The 24792-nt window shown below is 34.5% G+C and overlaps 1 protein-coding gene across 1 annotated transcript in view; it reads left to right on the top strand.

The window, feature by feature from the left end:
- Positions 1–24189, top strand: part of LOC150095868 (cytochrome P450 4c3-like) — a 125559-nt gene extending 101370 nt beyond the window's left edge. The window contains exons 5-11 of the mRNA XM_090409550.1: positions 5290–5359; positions 8447–8573; positions 8815–9006; positions 13082–13255; positions 18549–18615; positions 21286–21465; positions 24032–24189. Coding sequence (XP_090265676.1) covers positions 5290–5359; positions 8447–8573; positions 8815–9006; positions 13082–13255; positions 18549–18615; positions 21286–21465; positions 24032–24189 — 968 coding nt within the window. The remainder of the gene's footprint in view (positions 1–5289; positions 5360–8446; positions 8574–8814; positions 9007–13081; positions 13256–18548; positions 18616–21285; positions 21466–24031) is intronic.
- The last annotated feature ends 603 nt before the right edge of the window (positions 24190–24792 follow it).

Below are 24792 nucleotides of genomic sequence, written 5' to 3'. Positions count from 1 at the left end.
TCTCATCAGAGACGGCCTTCCTGGAACAAAAACGGAAAATCATCATCAAATTCCTGATATATATCATCAAGGGTGTGCAGGATATGATGTACTACATGAAAAATTTACATCATTACTAACCTCCTATCTACAATTTTCCTCCAAATCTAATATTATCAATATTAGATTTGGAGGAAATCTAATTATTAATATTATCAGGTCTTATATTTCTATCTTCTAAAGCACTTTTTATTGTATAGATCCACCCTATATCTTGGTCTTCCTCTGGGTCTTTTTCCTGCCAACGTGGCAAAGAACATTTGTTTTGCTAATTTTTCCTCTCCCATTCTGTTTAAATGACCATACCACCTGAGATTAGCTCTCCTAATGCATTCCTGGGTGCTGAGAATGTCAAGTGCTTTCCTAATTATCCTCGTTTTTAATATGATATTGCCATTGAAGAAAAAAGAAAATAACTAATGAAGAGGTCTTTAAAAGAGTAGAAGAAGAGAGACGTCTGTTAAGGAGGATAAAAAGAAGAAAGGGAAATTGGATCGGACATATTCTGAGAGGGAATGGAATCATCAGAGATGCCATCGAAAGAACAATAGACGGAAAAAGACCCAGAGGAAGAGTAAGGAAAACAATGCTAGATGGCATGCTGAATGGAGACAAGTACCCAACTTTGAAAGAGAAGGCTCAGAACAGAAGAGAGTGAAAGAAAAGGTTTTGCTACTAAGAGAAGAACCTGTTCAACTGCATAATACTGAAGAAGAAGATTGCCATTGATGCCATCTGTTCACGCCCCTAATCTTTCTCGGGACTCTCATATCTGCAGTCTCTAGTCTTTGGTGAAGTGTTTTATTTCTAACCCAGCTCTCAGATCCATAAGTTAAAATTGGTTTGAACACTGTCTTGTATACAGCTAATTTAGTGGTCTGACTAATTTCTCTCTTATTCCATGTGAATTTATTCAATTGACTGCCTCTCATACCAGCTTTGTTGATTCTGTTGTCTATTGCCATATTTAATATACCATCTTCACTAAAAATCGACCTAAGTAGCTGAAATGTTTTACTTGTTCCACAGGTTCCCCGTTCACAACGCAGTTGACATTTTCAACAATTCTACCTATTTTCATTGTCTTTGTCTTGTTATTCTGACCTTCATACCATATCTACTACAAGAGTTATTCAATTTAGTCAGGGGATCTTGCAGACTTGTAGCGAATTTATTTAGAAGTATAACATCATCCGCAGAAAGCAAAGAGCTTACATTAACATCTCTAATTTTGATATCAGGTTTAATACCACGTTCCTTCATAACGTGATCCATATCGATAATGAATAACAGAGGGGATAATGTACATCCTTGTCTCACACCAGATTTAACATTAAACCATCTTCTTGTACTTCCTTCAATTCGAACTGCTGACTTACAACTCAAAGACTAAGTATTGCTTGATATAATGCCCCATTAACACCATACAGCTGTAGCGTTTCCAATAGCTTCTCTCTTTGCCACCTTGTTGTATGTTTTTTCCAGATCTATAAAACTTAAATACAGATCTTTGTTATATTCCCATGATTTCAAATGAAAAATCTTAGATATAAAATTTTATGACTAGGTGACACGAAACACGAAACACAAAAGGAAATGTTTGCCACATAAAGACGGATTCATAGACGTAAGGACAATCACTAACTGATTAAACTTAAACATAACAGTGGACATATTCTCGACTGAGTGGCAGCAACGCACTGAACATTGATAGAGTGAAGGAACTCTCTCCATTTAAAAAAAAAAAAAAACACCAGCATTCAAAACTATTGGCTTCCTTACAAGGTTATCTGAGAGATGTTAACCACTAGTTATCAAATCCCGCATGTCCAATCACAAAAACACTTTTTGAAAACATAACAAAGGAATCTTCTTCTCGGGTGCATCAATCCGAAGATTGGCTGGGGTAGCAATGCAAGGAACAGTGACTACAGAATACGGTATTTCTAGTAGCCTTCCTTTCCTACTGTAAGTATTTATTTCTGTAGATATTGAGGGATGAAAAACCCGAGTGTCTGAGAGAACAAACCTTCCATACCAGACTGACTTACCTTTTAGTTGAAAAGTACTGATAATGGTTCTTCGTGTGAGAGACAGGATTCGAACCAAAGGGCTCCATCGAAACCAACTGAGCTACGGAGGTTCCAACAAAGGGATAAAATAACATTATTTACCAAACAAAAGTTAGTACTAAAATAAATGAATTATAAATGCGAATATGCATAGAACATCTGCGCGTTCTAAATATATAATGTTGCTAATCAAACAAGGTATTGCTAAATGCCAGTTACAGACTTTTTAAGTTATACATGTGTAAATTCTCAGATGAATTTAGCATCTGGTTTGACGGTTTAAAATCACTCTCGGGGAAGCAGCTTTTTATGTGAATCTCATTCCTGAAAGGATTTTAAAACTGTCCTATATTTAATACCGTATGTGGACAGGCGCAAGAAAATCTAGTTTTCCTGTTATAGATCAACTCTTTCAGTAACTTCTGACTCCCAAGAAGTAAGAGGCTGTCTCACTGGCCGATGAAAATCCCCTATCACCTACGTCAATAGTAACAGGTGATAAAAATCAAAGTAATATAGTTCAATACTTGAAATCTACACAGTCATGCTAACAACACGGTTATACAATAGGAAGAATAATGGGAAATATAATAATTAATCATTATACAAAGAAAACTGTACTTCAGAAATCTCCAAATAACGAAGTAATAATAAATACTAACTACGAAAAGAACAAGGAACCACCTGAAAATGCAAATAAAAAATATAAAAATAACATACTAACAAAATTAATTTATCCACGCAAACCGACATTAAGCTTAATCAATTTGATAATGGATTTCGTTCACGTCACCACCTCGAAAACCATAAAACAACTTTGTGAAAGAAGCTAAATTTTACACTAAAACTCTAAAACATTTAGGAAATGATTTGCTTCTCTACAGATGTACATAAAAAGCATCAGCCCTGTACACAAAACATGATCTCCTATTAGGAGCACAGACAAATCAAACATTATACTATCCAATCGTAATAAGAGGGAGGGGAGTGTTTTATTCAGTGTCTCAAATCAGATAACAGGGCGTCCACAGCGCATTAAGAGGTCTGAAGCGATATCTACATCGGAAACCGAACTGGTATATGGTGGTGAGTTATGGCAAGATGTGTACTCTGAGAAACTCGAGTTTTTGCTCTTGCAAAACAAATAAACAAACTATAGAACACGCAATTAACAGACGATTTAATGCACTAGCTGCGTAGCCTTAGAGGAGGCTCGAATAGCTACTGCTTCTATAAAATTACCATCATCACTGAGATAAAAGTCACGTCACGTCTGTTTACACTTCACAAACAAGGAAAGAAAACCATAATAAGAAATTACAGACTGAACAAATCGAAATGTGGATATAGCTTTCAAACATAAATAATAATAATGATAATATAACAACATCACATTAGGAAGATTTTAGCGAATTAAAAATGAACTTTTTGTGTTTATAGATTAATCAAAGGTATTCAACATGCACATAGACAAAAAATCACTAAACAACAAAAAATAATGAATACTGGAACAGCAGGATATTTTCCCTTCTGTTTAAAAACTACCTATAAAACATAACGAAAATTATATATAATCAATCCAAAGCAAAACTATACAACCTGTGAAATTCCACAGGTAGCAGTTATTTTCCGAAAACCTTCTTCAATATTTACATGCATGACTTTACTCAACTTGCAATAAAAGGCAAAATCCTCTAATATGCAAACGGCACAGCTATCGTGTCCAACAATGAAGCACTCACAATGCAAAGACGCAACCAGATATTAATCTCGCTTACATTTGGCTATGCACGTCTAAACTGATAAAACAGAATTCATGATATTCAGAAATCCAGAGATAACTCACTAACAAGAAATATTTAATAGCCGATCATCACCTCGTACCTGAGTTTTATAGGAATAGCTACTAATCCTAATCCTGTGGCCCCCTCTCTATTGAAAGGGTTGCAGCTAATTACTAGGGAGATTATGAAGCAAGGTCGTTTCCCGTTGCCTTCCTTGCCATATGACTGTAGCCGTGTGTATTCAGCTCACCTTCAGTCGAAAGAGACCAGATAAAGGTTCCTCACGTCATCGATCGGAACCGAACCCAGGTCTTTCCGACCAAAGGGTTTCGTCTATACCGACTGAGCTACGGAGGCTCGAATAGCTACTGCTCCTATAAAATTACCATCATCACTGAGATAAAAAAAAATACTGTACTAAACAGGTTTTCAGCAATCCCGCATCCCAGAAAAACATCACGCTATTTCAGATAAAAATATGAGCTAGAGGCTATGATTAGAAGTCGGTGGTAATCGTTTGCAGTATTCTCATCCCGATTCTGCTAAAATAATCCATAGCCATGAGCTCAGCTATGGGTGACGATGAAGGGTGAAGATAGGCTGCCAACCGCTTTCCAAAAGTTGGTTATAACTAAAAGAGCTGCATCTACTCCCTTTAGGAGTAGACGCAGCTCTTTTAGTTCTAACACACAAATCTTTATGTGAAACTATACTAAGGTCATCAATAACAGCATATGAATTCTGTGTAACTAGAGCTAAAGTATTTCCACAATATAGAATAGTAAACTGACCTTAGATCAAAGAGATGATACCCCCCACTTTATAGCACTATAATAACAGATCAAACACCTTATACTGTTTATTGAAGCAAGTATGCCACTAAATACTGGTGAAACACTACTTCACTTATAGAATAACCGGGACAAGAATCCAATCAATGGACCATAGCTTATATCAATACAATAACTACTATCGTTGAAGCTTTTGTATTCCTGAAGATTTTGTATTGTGGGTATCATAAAAAATAAATAAAGAAATGAAACTGCAATTTAAGAAAGCCGTTATTCTTATAAGAACTAAAATGGCACTGCGGATATATCACAACGAAAGGTGAAGTTGTACTAAGTAAATTTATGAAGATAGAGGTAAACAACAGCGACAGTCGTGTGAGTGTGTGTGTGTGTGTGTGTGTGTGTGTGTGTGTATATATATATACAGAAATCACATGCAGTTCTCAGCCCCGAAATTTCTATCAAAATATTATAGTCTTGCTTATATCGTAAACTGCACGAATATATTTTTTTCAAGATAAGAAAATTTTATGAGTTTCGGCTTTAAGTTAAATATGTTGACACCATCTACAATTTACTTCTGAGTTTTTGCTTTTTTTTCAGAAACCGCTATGGGAATTCGTCTGGGCGCACAAGAAGATCATGATTCCACCTATGTGAAATCAATGCATCAGTAGGTTTGTTTAGTTTGATATTTGAACTTCAAATGAACAATGATCCTAAATTAATCAGATATTAATTGCTGAAAGATAAACAAAAAATATAAGAATAAGAATAATTTTAAGTCCAGAGCACTAGGAGTTATATTTCATATCTTATTAGAACTGCGTAAGTTTCTTTCTCTTTCTCTTTCGTGTCTCTGTGTGCACGAAAGATCGCTATTCGGGGTGTAGATGGTGCTGAAGGAGCGAGCAACAGTACTTGTTTGATGTTGCTTACACCTTAAATGCCTCAAAAAATATCCTCAGTGTTATAGATAATCGTTAGCGTGTTTCGGTCGTAGAAAAAACTAACGATACTCCACTTTTACTCTTCAGTTTTCATTCCTTGGGCAAATCCATATCTTGCAAGTGCAATCTTAATAACAAAGCTACTTCTAGTGTTCGTCTTGTGATCAACAATGTCGTCGTTGACACCAAAGAAGCCCTTTCTTTGAAATGACAGGACCTCAAATCCCTTATAGGATGCCTAAAAACTTTTACTATCTTATTTTTATTTGTTATTATTCTTAACTGAAGGTAAGTTAGCTATTGGCTTACGAAGGTGAAAGGATTTCTCCTGCAAAACAGACGAAATGAAGGAGAATATGTATGCATTTAACAGTTCTTAGCTTTAGCTGCTTCAGTCGTCATTCCAATCGACAAATTCTTGTAATTAATCTTAGAATTCCTCTTGCAATTCAACAAGGTCTTAAACATACTGACAGCTTTTATGTAAGAATCAAATTGTTACATAACCGAATGTTAGCAGATTGGTATTCTGGCCTGACCGGTCAAATTAATAATCTATCGATTCATTCTTCAAACAGCAAGGATCAAGCCTAAGTGTAGTATGAAATTCTGGAATACCTTTAGGAAAATGACGGATTTCAGAGCTCTCTGTATGGTACATAAAGTAGCGTAGCTTGAAAAAGGTATCAAGAGCACGGTTACAGAATTATTTAACCCTTAGCCTATCCAATATATGACTGTGGACGTGTTTTTCACTTTTAGTTGTTGGGATTATCATAAAAAAAAATAAATGTAAACGCTGGAGATTATTAAACTAAGTTTCTTGCATTGTCAAAATCATGCGTCATGATTCACAGAATACCTTAAAAAATATGAACGAAGCTGTAATCGGAATATTTAACAATTACCACGAACCACTATGAAAAATTGGATAAACTGCTAAAACGTTTGCATTTATATACACAGTAGCGAACAAATAGTAGATGTCCGCACGGTTATCCTAGTGGCTGGCGCTTCGCAACCATATGCCTGGGGGAGGAGTGTCCTAGGTTCGATTCCCGTCAGTGAGGTGAGGAGCTGAAGGATCTTCCTCAGCCATAGCCAAGTTAGTTGGTCTTGGGCGTGGACAGTAGGGTTTTTTTCCAGTTTATCCTGGGGTTTTTCATCCCGCAAAAGGCAAACCAGCCTTGAGAACTCAACACTACAGGACATAGGATACACAGGGGCGTAGGGCTGACCATCTTATCCTGTGAACGGTTTGACGTCCGATGATTAATAAACCCTCGACACCGTAAGGGAAAAAGAGGATAAAAGGAAGATGAGATGAGTAGCGAACAAATTAATCCAAATACAGGAAAATTAAGGAAAAATTTTAATTTCGCAAGAAAATGAGTACAAAAATTAAACTTTAACTTTACCTAATGATTTATATGTGTACTTCTGTTCCTAATAAGTTCATTAATTCGTTTAGGCATGTGTTCTACCAACGTGGAACACATTTTTGTTATTTCTGCATCTCGAAACCATACTTTTATAATGGATTGTATTAACCTTTGTTATCACAATTTAATTTCCCAAGTCTATTTTTCACTATGGCCCACAAATGTTCTATTGGGCTAATGTCAGGAGAGTTACCTGGCCACTGACATAATCGGATGTTGTGATTTTTGAAGAACTCTTTCCCTTTTTTCGAAGTGTGGCATGGAGCGAGATCCTGTAGGAAGTTCTTTGTCTTTCTGGATCAGTGAGACCACTCTTTTCTCCAATATTTTTATGTATTGGTCACTTTTCATCATACCGGCACTAGGCACAAGTGATTCTGGACCGTCATGTGTAAACAAAAAACCCAGAGCATCTTCTTAGCCGGGTGTTAGGAGCTTGTTGAAGGTGTGTGTGGTGGGAAGTTCTCTCAGCCGCTGATTTGCAAACATAGGATACTCGCTCTCTTTGTACAACGAAATGGCTATCATCTGAGAATAGGATCTTCCACTTCCCAACAGTCCAATTGTTGTAACTTTTGCCCACTAGAGCCTATTTTTCTGCAGAGCCTTCGTCAACAGGTGTTTCTTTTTTTTTTGGTATGTGGGCAGTCCTCCCTGCTTCTAATAATCTTCGACAAACTGTCATGTCAGAAACATCAATCCCACTAGCTGTGAAGTCTCTATTTAATCTACAACACACAATCTTGGATTTATTTTGCATTTCCTAATTAGTAAACGATATTGAGTAACTGTAGTTTTCCTTTTTTCGCCCACGTTTTCCTTTTCTGTCAGGAGACAAGGTACAGGTCTTCCTAAATCTCCTTAAAATAGCATTAACAGTACCCAAAAGAACACCACACTCATTGCCCAATTTGTCTTTGAATCATGGATGTGTGCTGAGAAAGAATACATATTTTTGAGCGCTTTCTTGGAGATGTATCTATTTTATAGATACACAAAATGAATAAAACACTAGAAATATCAACTTGTTTACACTGTCAAAAACGCACAACACCATTAATAAGCATCGGATACAGTTAAAACTCGCAGCACTCAACCAAAATTATTGTGAAATGAAAAAAGCCAAACTAAAACCAAAAACTTGACGAATATTCAACTTGTTCGGATTAATTTGTTCTATTATTTATTAATAGAACAAATTATATATTAATATATATATATATATATATATATATATATTCTATAATTCTTCCTCTGAATGTATGATATTACATATATGTGGTTTAATTATGTTAATTTTTGAAATGCCAACCGCTTAATAAGTAATACGTGCCAAGATATTTTCTTTCTTCTTTTCCATTTACACAGTGTTTGCGAAGCTTTTATCGCCCGCAATATACGTCCATGGATGTGGTCAGATTTTATATATTTTAAGACGCCTACAGGAAAAGAATTCAAAAAGCACACAGATATAATGGATCATTTTACACGAAAGGTAAGAATATTTGGAAAAATAAAACTACATAGCATTCAATGACATTAAATAGCATATTATGCCAAGAAAATAAAAATTGATTACCATGATATGTAAGACAAAATCAGAATGCAAAGTAATCGACAGTGATCTTAGAATGATTGATTGCTGTAACATCAGTTATCAAACAAACATGCTTGATAAGGTCTAGTTATCAAGCATGTTTGTAACTGTTCCTTATTTGTTTTTCCCTTTGTTTCAGGTAATTAGGGAGAGAAAGTCAGAAACCATAAGAAAAGATGGATTAGAGAAAATCACGATAGAAGAAGGTTCAAAGTACACCAGCGATAATAAGAGGCAAGCTTTGCTCGATCTTTTATTGCATTACCACCTTGCTGACCAGAGTCTTTCGGAGGACGACATTCAAGAGGAAGTTGACAGCTTCATGTTTGCTGTAAGTACGTTTCTTTCTCTTTCTCCCTCCCATATACAGAGGAATAATCAAAATTTCATTGTTGTTGTTGTTGTTCTTGTTCTTGTTCTTGTTATGTTCCATCGAGCAGTTTTCGACTCCTGGTGATTCTATGAACATACATTTTCCATTCAGATCTGTCCCTGGCCATATCTTTCAGAATTTCCAAGCGCATTCCAGTTGCTTCTTTAACTCCATCCACCCATCTAATTCTTGGTTTTCCTCTTTTGCTGCTTCCATCAACTTTAGCAAGCATCATCATCTTCTCCAGACTGTCAGTTGCTTGCATAATATGTCCGAATAATATGTCCTATGATCATCAAGCAAAAATGACAATTTTTGCTTGATGATCATAGCTTCAAGGGAGCAATCTGGCTTTATTCTGTCTATCACTGATTTATTGGTTTGCTTTGCAGTCCATGGTCTTCTTAGTAAGCGTCTCCAAACTCATAATTCAAATGCATCTATCTTCCTTCTTTCACTCTTTCTCAGGGTCCAGCTTTCACATCCATACCACAGGGAATACCAAAATTTCATACCCGCATCAAAAGCCACTAAGTTAGCTCAATAAACTTAATAATGGATTTATCATACTTACCGGGATAGGAAATTAGATGATTAGTAATGCTGATGCTATATTTCAAAAACAGACTCAAATAAGAAGTCATTTTTGATAATTGCTGCAGTTTTAATTCTTTCAAAGATTTCCAAAAAAAAAAGTCCATATTAATATGAATATTTACGTATAATAAATTGAAAGGTTTCTTAAATAAGAAATAGATAACCGGAAAATAATGGGTACAGTTTATAAAACGGCCAATAAATAATTCTTAGAATGTTAAATTTTAATTCCTCTGTGATCATGAAACCCCTTCGGTTTTACATTTAACATATCGTTGCACAAGTTTCCATATAGCAGGAGTTGACTTTCGTCGTGTAACACTAGCTTTCTCAAACACGGAAAAGCATGTCACCAGATGTCGATGACACCCCTTAGGAGTGATTCTGAATCTAGTGTGCTTCAAGGTCCTCAAAAGAGTAGTTTAAGGTTAAGATGTCAAAGAAATAGAACGAAGGCACAACCTCCAGCTATTAAATGAAATGGGCAGTGTGTGTGTGTGTGTGTGTGTGTGTGTGTGTGTGCTGTCTGCATATTCTGCTCTCGTAAGGTAGTAATGCTTACTCTCTTGATTATACTATGATGCTTGCTTGCATTTTTGAAGTATTCTGTTGTTCCTGTTTTTATACAGGTTAATTATGTATGTCATATGTAAGGCAAGAAGAATGGTTAAAAACTACTTAGATTTCATTTCAGAACAATAAATTCTTTCAAAATCTGCTGTAATTTTAAGGCCTTTTCTTAGGGATGAAACTATCTTTTTTTATGATTAGAAATAAATCTATAGCACCGCAATTTATGTTTACCTTTCAGAACCAAAATAACATTTTTGACATAAAAATGACTATCGATATAAGTCACAAATATATTCCTTTTATAGTAGATATTCATGATTTTTTGTGTAAAAAGTAATCTGCCATTCTTATCATTTTAAACTATATATGGTAGACTTTTATATAATATTTCCTCGTTTGCTATACTTGATACTAAGGTCATCAGCAGTATAATATTTCTAATAACAATTATCATGGCCAAGTAGAACTGGAATGTTCCAACAAGAGATAAGAGCTGTTCGGAATTGTGCAACAGTCTTTGTGATTAAAAAAAGAAACGTATGAATATAAAATATTACTCTGAATGACAGATGAAGGTAACAGTGAATTAAAATGCAACTCGAAAGTGTAAGCGATTGGGTGCGTAAGGACAAAGTACAAAACGGATGTTCCTATAACTATTCAAAACCGAAGCAGAGAGAAAGTACTTCTTTGGGTTTGTTTGTGTACCTTAATGCATTCTAGCCTTTTTCGTTTTGACAGTAATTTGTAGACACCATGACCTACTTAATTAAAAAAAAAGAAGAAGAAAAGCAATGTAAGAGAAATGCAGACGTCAAGGAAAGTCGTCAAGGAAAGTTGCTTTTAGTAGACAGAAAAATTATAAAAGACTTGATCATTAGTGGTGAAAAATGATAATGAATGTCAACACTGCTGAAGGACATAGCATAAGAGATACAATATAAATTATTTTAGACTACTGTTGTCTTGTGTTTCATTGTGGTTTCTACAATAATGGCTGTAATCGTCTTCATTTGTACCGTGGCAATTTTAAAATATAAAGTATTAAAAAGTATTGTGTGTAATTAAATATAACAATTTTTAGAAACAAACAAGCAATGGAAAAACTTTTTTCTAATGTATTCTAACATCCTAAGCCTTACATGGATTAGAATGAATTTTCCGTATTAAATATTTTGTGTAGCTCAGTGGAAGTGACGCTTGCGTCCTCTGCGCTTGGCCGCTCGAAGTTAGACCTAGATTCAAGGCTAGTCGCCGACTGGAGGAACTTTCTCTAAGCCTATCTTCGACCGGTTCCCGAGTTAGTCGATCTCTGGCATGGGCAAGCGAATTTTTCTTCCCGGAAACTCGGGTTTTTCGTCCCGTAAACACAAGAAAATCGACCGTAGTACCCACATTATTTCAGACAATAACATATCCTGTTAGGGGTTAGGCACCAAGAGATGGCAGCACTTGATTGCTAGTCTCTTCATCAGTAGCCGCCTATAATTAGTGATAGACATGGGCTAGCTATCTCTAATTGGCTACCGATGGAGATTGAACTGCCCACTCAGTCTCCGAAAGCTAGATAGGGTATAAAGGCCTCGCCTAATCTCTATTAGGGAATAAAAGGCATTAGCTGATTTTTTATGAATAATTTGTGTAGAGACAGCAATTAAATATAAAGAGAGACAATTGCAAGTAATCTTAAAGGAGTTGATTCTATGAAAGCTCTTAAGAAATTAAATCTTGGTAATTTAGAAAACGGAACAGGTAGATTGAGCTAGCAAAACTAACATTTATGACAATACGTTGTAAATTAAAACATGCCACTAAAATGAAGAGAATCGGTGCATAAATCTCAACATCCGGTTGATTTATTCATCGATGAGGAGAATACATACTATGACTCATTTCACTAAATGTTTGTTATCAGAGAAGGTTGTGACATCAATGAAGCCATTTTCTTATGTCATTCATTTTCAGTACAGTTAAGTGTGTGAATCATAGATGATGCGCTGCTGCTACTAATACCCTGTCAATGCCATGACCCATACGTTCATTGTGACATATTACTTTGATTCGTGTTAATGCGCTCGCGTAGCCCAATTCTTTCAAACAAAGGGCGCATGTCGTGTTATCTCTTGACATTTGCCCTTCATTCGGAATGAACCTCAGTTCCAGTCCTGTTTGGGACTTTGGGAACTTTGTAACGCATTTCAAGTGAAAGTGAGCTAGCCGGTCTCAGATAGTGTTCGCATGTTTATTTTCTGAAAACTCACAGCTTCATCTGGCATGCCAGAGAAACAGGCCGGAGAACACACGCAGTTAACATGAATACACTGATCTCATGGCTTTAGTTCCTTCTACCGTAATTACAACCAAACTGAAACTCAATGAACACCACTTTTATTTAAGTAAATCGAGTCTACGGAAGGGTTGTAAAGTTATTATGCGTTTAATACTGTGGTAAATTAAACGTCAGCTAATCCATTTTTCCATTCTAAAGACTAAAGATGGTACTTTTTCAAGGTACTTAAAGATCTCTACCATCTTGCATAAGCAGGATAACAGTCTCACACCGGACAAAGAAAACAGCATCTTGTGTTTCTGTAAAAATACTTAATCTGTGGTTTCGACCAAGAAACTTACAAGGCTACCCGTCATTTCTACCATTTAAACTATCAGAGTCCAATAAGTAACATATTCTGTTCAGTAAACTACATGAAACGATTAGGTGAGCTTCTGATACTTGAAACATCCAGCTACTGCGTATTTTATACGTATACCGATAAAAAGGGTAGATGTTTAATCATATTCTCTTAAGCTTTCAATTCTATTGAGTTCATAACATCTCTAATATAAGGTCTTTATTTATTTTCAGGGTCATGACACTACTGCCGTAGGGATCAGCTGGGCTATGTATTGTTTAGGACTATATCCAGAAATACAGCGAAAAGCTCACGAAGAAATAGACTCTATATTTAACAATGATGTCGACCGACCTATTACACCGGACGACTTAAAAGAGATGAAATATCTGGAGTGCATACTAAAGGTGAGATTTTATAATTATCAAAACACATCCTGTATACTGCAGTATATAAAATATGAGCACCTGTACTTTTTTCAATAATTTATGAGTTCATTTTGGTAAGTCGAAAGAATTAAATTTGCCGGAGGAACCCAAAAGGATATAGCTTGCGATTACAGTATTACTATAAAAACCATTTCTGGTGCGTAAAATTTCTAAAAATATTTCTGGAATTTGTCCATGTTTAAATACAGCCAAAAGTTCGATGATGCACTATTTGATTTCGAGAGTTAAAACTCGTCCGGAATAGAATTAAATTTCTTTCCACTTCTACTTTCTTTTTTTTTTCTTATTATTATTATTTCCTGCCATCAGCCATTTATTTTGTTTTTGTCTCACAAGTAAGACACTCTCATTCACAAGATTGTCGGTATTATAATTATTATCATCTATAATAAGTATTATCATATTTCTTTAGGAAAAGATTAGGAGTATACAGTAGTCCATTATTTCTCTCTCTCTGAATTATATGATATAGAAGTTGGAAATGGTAGAAAAAAACATGATTTCAATAAGGGAAAGATATTCGATAGGCTTGACAAGAGTTAGGGTATATCATGATACAGTTGGACACTAAGCTTTATTTAATCATAAGACGCAATACATACAGTGAATAGACAATAAGATCAACTTATTTCACTCTCCCACCCCACCCCAATACACACACACACACGCGCGCGCGCGCATGGAAAGCATGGTATGGAAATACCGCCAATCTCATATGGAAACAACCAATCAGGAATTAGAAACAGTCTACACGGGGGTTGGGGTTAATAATAATACCATAACTCTGCAGCGTGTTGGTTTCTACCGACGAAGAAACCAGACGTCATGCATGGAATTTAACAGGACAGGCTATGATGGTGTAAATAACATTGTGATTTGTTCGCAGAACATCAAAAGCCAATAATATATGGAAGAATGAATCACACTACACCCTTCTATGATCGAAGGGAGGGGAGGAAAGGATATTGGCTTGAAAGATATGTGGGGAATGCCTTATGCTCTAGAGCAGTGGTCGGCAACCTTTTTAATATGAAGGGCGCAATACTGTAGGCGCCATGACGCTCGCGGGCGCTGCGTTGCCGACTCCTCCTGATTTAAATAATTAAACTTAAAATTACAATTGGCATGAATGGTTTTGAAATGTCTTTCTGTATTACTTTTTTTTAGAAATAGCCACACTATTATTGCATAATAAACAAATACATTTGCCATTATGATTGATAAAGCAAGACGCTCGCATCTGATCTGACAGATACATGCTAATTGTTAACATGAATATTCTTTTTGTATTCATTTTTTATTTTTATTTTTTATGGTATTTTATATTCATTCATATGTGACAAAAATATGTTGTAAAAGCTAGGTAAATAAAATAATGGTAAAATTTGAAATCTAATTTTACTTAAAAACAACTAATCATAGAATTTCTAAGCGTGAAATGAGAGAAAAAATGCCTGTGTCATGAGTCCTCCGTAAGTTTCAAATTTTATATTGCGCTCTTCATATTAAAAAGGTTGCTGACCTCTGCAAGATGTAATTTACATTTATGGAAAATACTAAGGAAAGAGATCCGCCGAAACTTTTAGTTTCTATATATTCGGCACGAAACTCTTGTAGTTTGTATATTCGGATATGAAATAATGTTGGATTCAATATTCACTTAATTTGTACCATCATGTATTATATTTGCGGTGTTTTTCTTTATGTTATCTTGCATTTTAGCACATACTAGTAATGAATGTATCTCTCAGATATACTGATCTACGCTGCAAAATTACTGCTGCGAGCTCCAAAGCAGTTTACAATAATTTCTCTGAGGGCGCACTAAAATTCACTGCGGGCGCCATGGCGCCCGCGGGCACTACGTTGCCAACCTCTGCTCTAGAGCATCTTCTTAACTGTGAAGAATGGTGGAAGACGTTTAATGGTTTGGAGATACCATTAATGCTTTCTATATGCAGTATCACTCAACAGACATTTCGATGCCAATGCGACAATTGTTAATCTCATATAGCCATCATTATGTTTTTTTCTGAGGGGGGAGGAGGTGCGCATAATTAAAAAAAATAACTTGAGTGTCTTGCACAAAGTTTCGATGTCAAGCCAAAAGAACATCATTGGGAAAATATGAAACGTTGGATGAGGGTTGGTAGACACACGAGAAGGAAGAATGATCCAAAATACCTGGCTCATCTTATCTTATGACCGTGTATGGAAAATTCGAGAAAAAACGTACATATCAAAATGAAAATAAAATAATATAAACAAGAATACAAAATTATTGTGCGCTTTTAAAACATATGCTGTTCTTGACGTGTCAGACTGGTTAGAATAATTAGTTCCAGCTGCTTGAGTAAAGCTGTTAAAACCACAAGTATGAAATGCATTATTATTATGACTGTTGGAATCACATAATAACGTTTACAAAGCTTTGTAATCCTTGTTCCATTAAGGCATAATTTTAGTTGGACAAAGAAATGGTACTTAAAATAGTTTTTTTTAATGATACAAGCAGAGTTAATGGGTTATCAGAATGCAGCAACGTTTTTCAAGTCATACACATCACAATAATAAGTTGGTACATTTCTCTTTCTTTTATGAAAATTCAGGGTCGAAGTAAAGAAATAAAATAGACAGTTGGTGATGCAATTTCCTTACGTTGTAGATTTCTTAGAAGCGGAAAACAAATTAGTAAAAGATAAGGGGGGGGGGGGGAAAGCTCAGACATTTTAATATTTCTATGCACTGATATTAAATGGCATTAGAAAAAGTTCGTTGATCTAATTTTTGCAATTTTTTGCAATAAATTCCTGCAATTTTTGAGAAATCTTGTAGAATCTTGTAGAGAGAGATATATATAAAATTTTAAGATAATTTTACATCCCCTTTAATGGGCTGGTTAATATTATCAGAATCTTATTTAGTGTTAAATATGACAGTCATCAAATAAGAGGTAGAAAATATATCGGATTCTAATAAATAAATCTGACGAATTTATTTATTTTTCATAATTCAATTCTTATTGTTTATGGAAAGAGCACATATTAACTTAACATCAAGAATACTGAAATAAGAAGAGAGAGAGGAACCCTACTTGCCAGTAGGTGTTTGTTCCAGGAACCGGTCGAAGAAAGACTTAGGGAAAAGTTTCTTAAGTCAGCGACTAGAATCGAACTTGTAGCGGTTTTCTTCGGGTGACCTAGTGCTATGAATGCAGACGCCATATCCATAGGCTGTTAAAGGCCATGATATATATAATTTTTTGTTTTCCAATAATAAGCTTACGGTTAAATATAAAAGTAGAAGAGATGAAAATTAATGTATTATTAATATAGACTTGAAATTAATCTTAGTCGAAATTAATTAATAGCCGGGAAATATTTTATCCAATAATAAAACATTTGAGAATATCTATTGTTTTTAGAGAATTATAGTTGCTGTAGAATGACTACTTATTGATCCCACTCATTCCCTCCATATGAATTTAAGCAGAAATTGGACAGTCTTTCGAATATGAGTAATAATTGCATTCCCAACCTAATCAGTGATAGAACACAAATTTGTTAGGAAAGTCTTCATACTTAAAATGATATAGATTTATTGTCTTAGTACAGTCTTGAGCAATACATAAGTAGTCTTAAAAACACATAGATCTTATAAGGTCAAGGGAACTTATATATATAAAGTTTATTTAAACGTCCATATGAGATTTCGGAGGCGCAATTTTAGTGGTAAATAAGGTAACATAAATAACTGTGACTGACTATTTCTCCATAAAACATTAAACACTGATTACTTATTTATTTGATAATTACTTAATAATATGCATGAAGATAACATCAGAACTTTGAGTTCGTAAAAAATTTCGCGTAATAATCGAACGGCACCACATTACTGTGATTCCATCATATGGTAGATTGCAGCAACATCTCAGCTTCAAGCAGCCACAGTACCGTATTTTACTGATGTGCAAAACACAACTACAGATACACGACAGAAACACTCAGTACAACTGAGCTCTCAGAAACACGACAGTAAAACTGAAAACATAATGCCTTTCATTAATCCACAATATCACACTTGAAGCAATCCATAGCTTCTACTGGCATTGGTACACGTAGGTATTAACTCCTACACACTGGTCATGTTTTTATGAAAGTCGATCAAAACAATGTTTTTGAAAACAAATCACTCTCGTCTACAGCGACTGCGATACGAGCGCTTTCGAAATAGTTTCCCTTGGACCTCACACATTTTTTCCAAACAGATAAAAGACTTCATAAGTGCTGTCGAAAGATCGATTTTTACGACCTTTCGAATGATGTTCGTAACGAACTCTTTTACATAAAAATCATCAAAACTGGTTTGTTAGTTTATGATAACAGAAGTAATAACAGAGATTAGTATTTCATGATGCAGAACTCCTTATCCCTAACAACTTTTGTAAAATCATCGCTAGCAGGTACACCCTGACTATTTCAAGACTTCGAGGAGCGAAAAAGTACAGCAAGCAACTGCTATCATCTCATTCCTAAATCCTAAAATCTTAACCAGCATATTATCTTATAAATCAGTGTTATTTCTACTGTCGATTTTTCCTAGGTGTATGGTTAAAACCTCGAGCGATTTTCGGAAGAGGTGGGGAAAGGTCTTACTTGCGTATACTAAACACCGCCAAATCTCAAGTTGAAAGTTAAAATTTTAATGAAACTAAGTAATTTTTGTAGACAAACAGACTGATGGACACCTTGTTAGGAACAAATTTCACAAAGAAATATTATTTTGAAAGCATTAATTTCATCATGTACACCAACATTATCATCGTGACATTAACGAAATATAACGGCATTTCAGTGCACAGAAACTAAAAGTGGTGCTATTAGTTGGGTATTCTTTTTTTTAAAATATATTACTCAGTAAATTTTATTTTGAACGCAATTTGAAGCGTGCCACTATAGAAACCATTACAGATTGGAGAAAAATAGAAACGTGACAGATGTATCTTTGTCCGGTATAATCCGCACACACACAAATGATTTTGAGTATATTTATGAGCCTAATACAGATTAAATTTCCTTATTGTCCATCCACGGTACTAGCGTACTATAGGTTGACCAACCTCTTGTGGATGGATTCTCCATTAAAAATAAAAAAGTCTTGAATCATTTCTTTCCTGATTTTGAATTCTTCAATATGATTGCTTTAGCTGGATGTTGGATTTTGATAATGCAGTGTGATTATTTTTCTGCAGGAGACTCAGAGAATATTTCCCTCCGCGCCATTCATTGCACGTAAAATCGAAGAGGATGTAGAAATAGGTAAGAGGAATAGTTTTCCAGTTTTTGGATTCATTATTTAACTTTCATTTTCAGAAAACATGACAAACCTAGTTTGTTATGTTTTATGTTATTATGTTTTTGATAAATTAGTGAAGAGTAAAGTAAAATAAAGAGAAACCACGAATAAGGATGGAATACACAAGCATATTCATTAACAGGTTATCAACTCAAATAAATTCACTATGGGAAATTCTGGAATAAAACGAAAGGATGCAGTGGTAATTGTCAGACCATCTAAATTGTTTCTTAGTATTAAAAAATATTTATATAATCCCCAGTGTTCAGTATTCTTCTAATACGCTTCAGCGTACTTGTCAGAATGCTAACATAATCACATGAAACATGCATACATGTACAATACATGTATGTACATGTACGCATGTACATGTACTTATATAGTAAACTAATGTCGTGGGCGGAAAGAGAGAGAGTTGAGAAAAAAATATTACAAAATAAGAAACATTGGATTTAAAGACTAGCAGATTATATAGAAAAAATACGAAACTTGTTTCTAACATTGGACTTGAAATCCTTCAGCCTAAGTGGCAAGATTGTTCAAAAAAAAAACGAAAAAAAAACAGTCAAATGAAAATGAAGAAATTAAAAAATAGTTCAGTAGTTTGGGAGTTGAGCTATGGACGAGTTGAGAATAGCCACCATAAGTCTTTAAACAGCAAAGAAAAAAAAGGAAGAGAGACGGAGAATAAGCGATACCATTTCCCCATGAACAGAGAAACATGAAACACAGAAAACATAAGCAGCATTTTTTGCTGCTTTATGTGATCAAGTTGTTTTTAAAAGTTGTTATGAAACACAATCAAATACCTTACAGATATTAAGAATAAACATGTCACATCCCTAAACCGTTTCTACGGAATTTATCCAATGGTGAGTGATATAAGTGGGTAAGATCCTCTGTCGATCGATAGTGACAAAATCCATATTTGCGATGGTTTATTAGCTGATCAGTTTCCGACTTGAATAGCAGTTGAATGTTAATATTTTCTCAATTACTTTATAAAAACGTGAGAGAAAATTAGCATAATTTGATGACAAAGATTAGTCTCGGTTCTTAGGACTGTATGGTACATGCGCTAATGCCCAAATTGAATCACAAATAGTTACCAGTGAAATAAGAGAAAAGAGGAAAGGGTAACATAGAATAGAAACAAATCTGGATCCCAAACCTTCGTAATCATCGGATAAATACCATCAGGACCTTAAGACCTTTTGTATAACTGGATAAAATGTAAGAGTCAAAGACAGTGGCGTTTTCCGTGAGTAGCGATGCAACAGAAGCATCGCTACTCACGGAATGAAACATCATGCAACAGAACCATCCCAATGCAAAAGAAGTGGAAGCAGAACTGAAAACAGGGGAACAATAGCTTTAGAGAGAGACGTGTTTGTACATTATGCGGGATTCCTAGTTATTGTTTTTTTTTAACTTGCTTCAAACGATTTCGAGTTTTTGTCTAAACAGGAAAAGAAGATGAGGATTTTTCTGAAAGCTAATTATAGCACGCTTAATTCTTTTCTTATGAAGTCTTTGTTCGTGGAGACAATTCGATAAGGGAGGATAATTTAAAATTAAAAGGTGAATGAATGTTACCATTCTAATAAGAATTATTTCAGTTATGCATTTCGTGGAAATGCTTCAATCGCTGACTGTAAATAATAATCCAGCCAACGAAATCAGGCAAAGAAATTTAACTCATTTCGATCGAATTCTTGTAGTGCAAGACAACAGGAAGACGAGAGTGAATGTGTGACTATTACTAAAAATAAGAAAGCAACAGCCTAATTGGGGTTTGATCATTCGAGATAGAAACTAATTTTATTCATTTATATCTACTCGTAAATAGTTTGTTCATTTTCCCTTATTTCAGCAGAATACTAAGATACCGATGACTACTTTCTATGACAATACGATAATTTTTAAAACTTGAATATATAAGATCTGATAATGTTGGGGTCTTGGAAGATAACTGATTCATTTGGAAGAAAACTGTTGACAGGAAGTTAATAATTATGTAACTTTTTCATGTAGCACTATCATAATATGTGGTAGATAATCCTCTCTCCATCATCTGTTTTATCAGTGTGTGGATTACTTGTTGGTTTCTTAGTTTTAAAGGAGAAAAATCCTGCCACCTCCATACAATATCGACTAACTATCACGGTCTTATAAATGTATATATATATATATATACACATTCTATAAACTAGCTGGTACCTTGTGATAACATAAAGGTAGGAAACTCTTCAGAAATTACAGATGTACGTCTCAATATAAACACTAATCACCACCGTAACAATTCAATCCCATCAACAGAATAAACGTTGATTACGTTTTTATTGATTTCTCGTTTTATTTATCGAATTACGATGGTATCTAACTTCATCCAATAAAAACAAACTCAGGAAACACCTTCCCATATAATAAAGACCAGGGCATCATTGTAATCCTTGCGCTTCGTACAGTAATGCACAGGTACATCAATACAAGAAAATACACATAAGTTGGCATACATACGATTTTATAATCAAATGCATGTTCTTTCGCTCTCTCTCTTTCTCTCGCTCTCTCCAATTCACAAGCCAGAAATTTATTTAAGCAGACTTATTATGTCGTTATCATTACTACAGATGGCTGTGTCATACCCAAAGGAGTAACCTGTATTCTCTTCACCTATATGCTACATCGAAATGCAGAACACTATCCTAATCCAGAGGTGTTTGATCCAGATAGATTCTTTACTGAAAACTGTATTGGTCGGCATCCTTTTGCATATGTACCTTTCTCAGCCGGACCGAGAAGCTGCATTGGTGAGTATAAAGCAAACATAACATATTATTCTTTCGGCATAATGAGATTATTTAAATAAATACTCTCTTTGTACAAAAAAATACAGCATCATTTATCTTCTTGTAATGCAGTTTTGGAGAAATCTCTACAAAATAATAAAATATGGCTTAGACATATGCATCACTATCAGGATATAAAATCTGTTATTCTGGGGGTAATAGAATGGCTTGAAAAGCAAAATTACGGACGACAAATTTCATCAGATCCAAGAAGTGCAATACTGTACTGTAATTCTGTACAAATTGTTTTCAATGTACAACTCATATCAACAATAGAAACGTCCAAAAACTTCAATCGCATGGACAACATGCTGGTGGTCGTTGATGTTCTTGATTAACTGCAAAGGCGTACTGTAAGTATCGTTCTGTTTGACCACAAAAATTGAATGCTGGTCAGAATTTTCCCACGGACGATGAAGTCTCCGGTAATCTCTTAATTTCCCTAATCCAATATTCTGCAGAGTGTTAGAATGGCCCGAAAAGCACTATCATGGGGTCATCAGGGTTCAAGCAGCTATTTGTATGCCGTGAAATTTAATTTCTTTCATGAGTTTCTGGACTACAGCTGCTATATACAGTAGAGGAACAATCTGAGAGTCTCTGTTTAAACAGCTGCCATATAGTGAAGAATGTGAGTCCTGCTGGAATGGCTCCCGTGCTGTTTTATAAGATTTTTGAAGTATTTCGACTGTATTTAGCTGCCACAAGATGTACCATATACCATTCTAGTTCATTAGAACTTCATGTGGGGAAAGAAATGTGTGGAAACTGTGCAATCTTGTCTCTTATCTATAAGATAACGCATATAATATTCTTATTATTCATACACTGTAATACTCTGTTGAATCAGATGCCAAAAGGTTTGGTAAAATCAAAGACTTTCGATGATCATTTTAATGAAAGCCATTTCATCGTATTTTTATAACTTCCATACACACTTCTCATTCCATGGATTATGTTTCAGTCAATAAGAAGACTTTAAACATCCAAAACTTAACAGTAGCAGTAGTCTGCAAATATCATGAAAAGAAAAGAAATTTAGGATCACTAATTGATATCCAGTCAATGTTTTCATCGCTGTGCAAAAAAAAATAATTTTTTTTCTTTTTGTACATTGCCATGCTTTTTTGGAAAGTATCACGCTTGCTTACTATTCATGTTATTACAATCTCTCTCTTCCTAATATTTAACTCTCTAAATTATTAAAAAAACAAATTTAAAAGAAATCTTAGAATTGAAAATCAAGCTGAAATCACCAAAGACATTACTATGATTGATGAAAAGCCAATAATGATTGCTTACAACCGAGAGTAAATAAATCAGTTGTAATGAACTATACTGGCAGAACAATATTTTAAGTATACTTTTTATTGTATACAGTTTCCAATGGTTTACTTAGATTTGATAAGCAAAATCATATTTCCAATTGCGATTCGTTACAAAACCCAGAGGTGTCAGGCATGGAAAAGTATTTATATAATAATCATTAGTACCATATTACAAGCCCTTTACGTCAAATCGTTTTTAGCAATCCTGCCAAAAACACAAAAATATGAGAATTTTCGATTCGCGCCAGATAAGATAACTTATCCAGTAGATTTGTCTTTGGTATACCTATTTATTAACTCAATCTAGCTTAAAAAAATCGGCTAAGAATAATATTGAGTCTATCTCTGTCCTGTATTTGCCCCTATTCTTGCTTCCCCCATCTAAAATAACTTCAGTTTAGTATTTTCCTCTATTTTGTTTCTTGTTAGATGAATCCAACCAAAGAAAAATTCCAAACCTACAGTGACTTAGCGCCAATGGTGGTTTAAGGGTTATATAATACGAAAACCCTGTTACTAGAAGACTAACATGGTACTTCTTGAATCACTTTAAGTTTATAACAGCCAGAATTACAGGATGAAGTCCATCTAAAAAATAACTTGAAGACAGGCATCTATGCCTATACTAGAATTCGAGAAAAAATGATGGCTGGAAGCAAAAACGCTACTATAGCGACATTGGTGGTTTAAGGGTTATATAATCCAGAAATCCTGTCAGCAAAATAGTTACTACTAGTCCATTAATACGGCCACACTATGAAATTTATCTGTAATGGGTACCTTTTGCCAACGTTTGTTTACATAACATAATATACGCTGTAATTTTTTCCTCTTCAAAACCAATCAATGTATTACAAAAAAAAAAGGTTCCTTACATTTTTCGGTCATCTGGCATAAGAGTGGTAATATTTGTTTTCGGAAAGAAAGACTGGGTTCAAATCCCTATAGAATGCAAAGAATATTTATAGGGATTTTTCAACAAAATGGGACAGCCGATCTCATGCATCTGCAGAGCAGCCAGTCAACCAACTATCCATCTGGTATACTTGTCATAGGTTAGCCATCACTATTTGAGGGTCATTATTTTTTATTTCAGTTCATGAAATAAATGCGCTATCATTTTTTTAAAAAATAAACAACTGATATTTTTATTTGATAAAAAGGTTATAATATCATTTACATAACGTCATTTTATGCAGGTCAGAAGTACGCTATGGTTGAAGAAAAAACTACGTTAGCCAACATTCTACGTCACTACACATTAGAATCGATAGATGAAAGAGATAAGCTGCGTCTGGTCGCAGAGATGGTACTACGTTCTAAAGAAGGACTTAAGATGAAGATAAAATCAAGATGAACAAAAAAAACTTTTTAAAATAACAATTTTTAAAAGATGTATAATTCGACTTCTCTAAGTGACGCAACTAAAATAAAAATCATATATTTTCTGATGCTTAGTCCATATACAAAAAACTTTTCTGGACTTTTCGAGCAATACTTTGAGAAATATAAAGATATACACAAGGGATTCTCAACGAAAATCTCTCAATAAAATACAATCTGATACATTTTAAACAAGTGTGTAGAAGAAAATGCCACATTTTGCAACTTGTTCTACCCCTTTACACAAGATTCTCATTATTTAGGTCGTTTTGTATAATACGGTTTTATGCAAAATTATTGCATTTCATTTACTGCTGATAGCAATTACCTGCTTTTATACTTTTATATTTCGGTTTACAGATTATATATTAACATTAGAATTTATGCGTTCCATCAAATTTATATAAAATATCTCCATTAAAATTAATCATCAAATAGGATATCGCAGAGTATCCATCAATTAAAATTTCATAATTACCGAAAAAAAATTCTGTATGTTCTAATATGTGTCTTAAAAATTCTATTCTGAGAATTGTATTTTAGACATCTAAAAAATAAATAACATTTCACAACTTCC

The sequence above is a fragment of the Typopeltis vanoorti genome, chromosome 19 (assembly GCF_054136105.1).
Source record: "Typopeltis vanoorti isolate ZY-2024b chromosome 19, IOZ_Tvanoo_1.0, whole genome shotgun sequence".
Taxonomy (NCBI): Eukaryota; Metazoa; Arthropoda; class Arachnida; order Uropygi; family Thelyphonidae; genus Typopeltis; species Typopeltis vanoorti.
The sequence above is the reverse complement of the archived record's forward strand: the minus strand, read 5'-3'. Positions and strand labels throughout refer to the sequence as shown.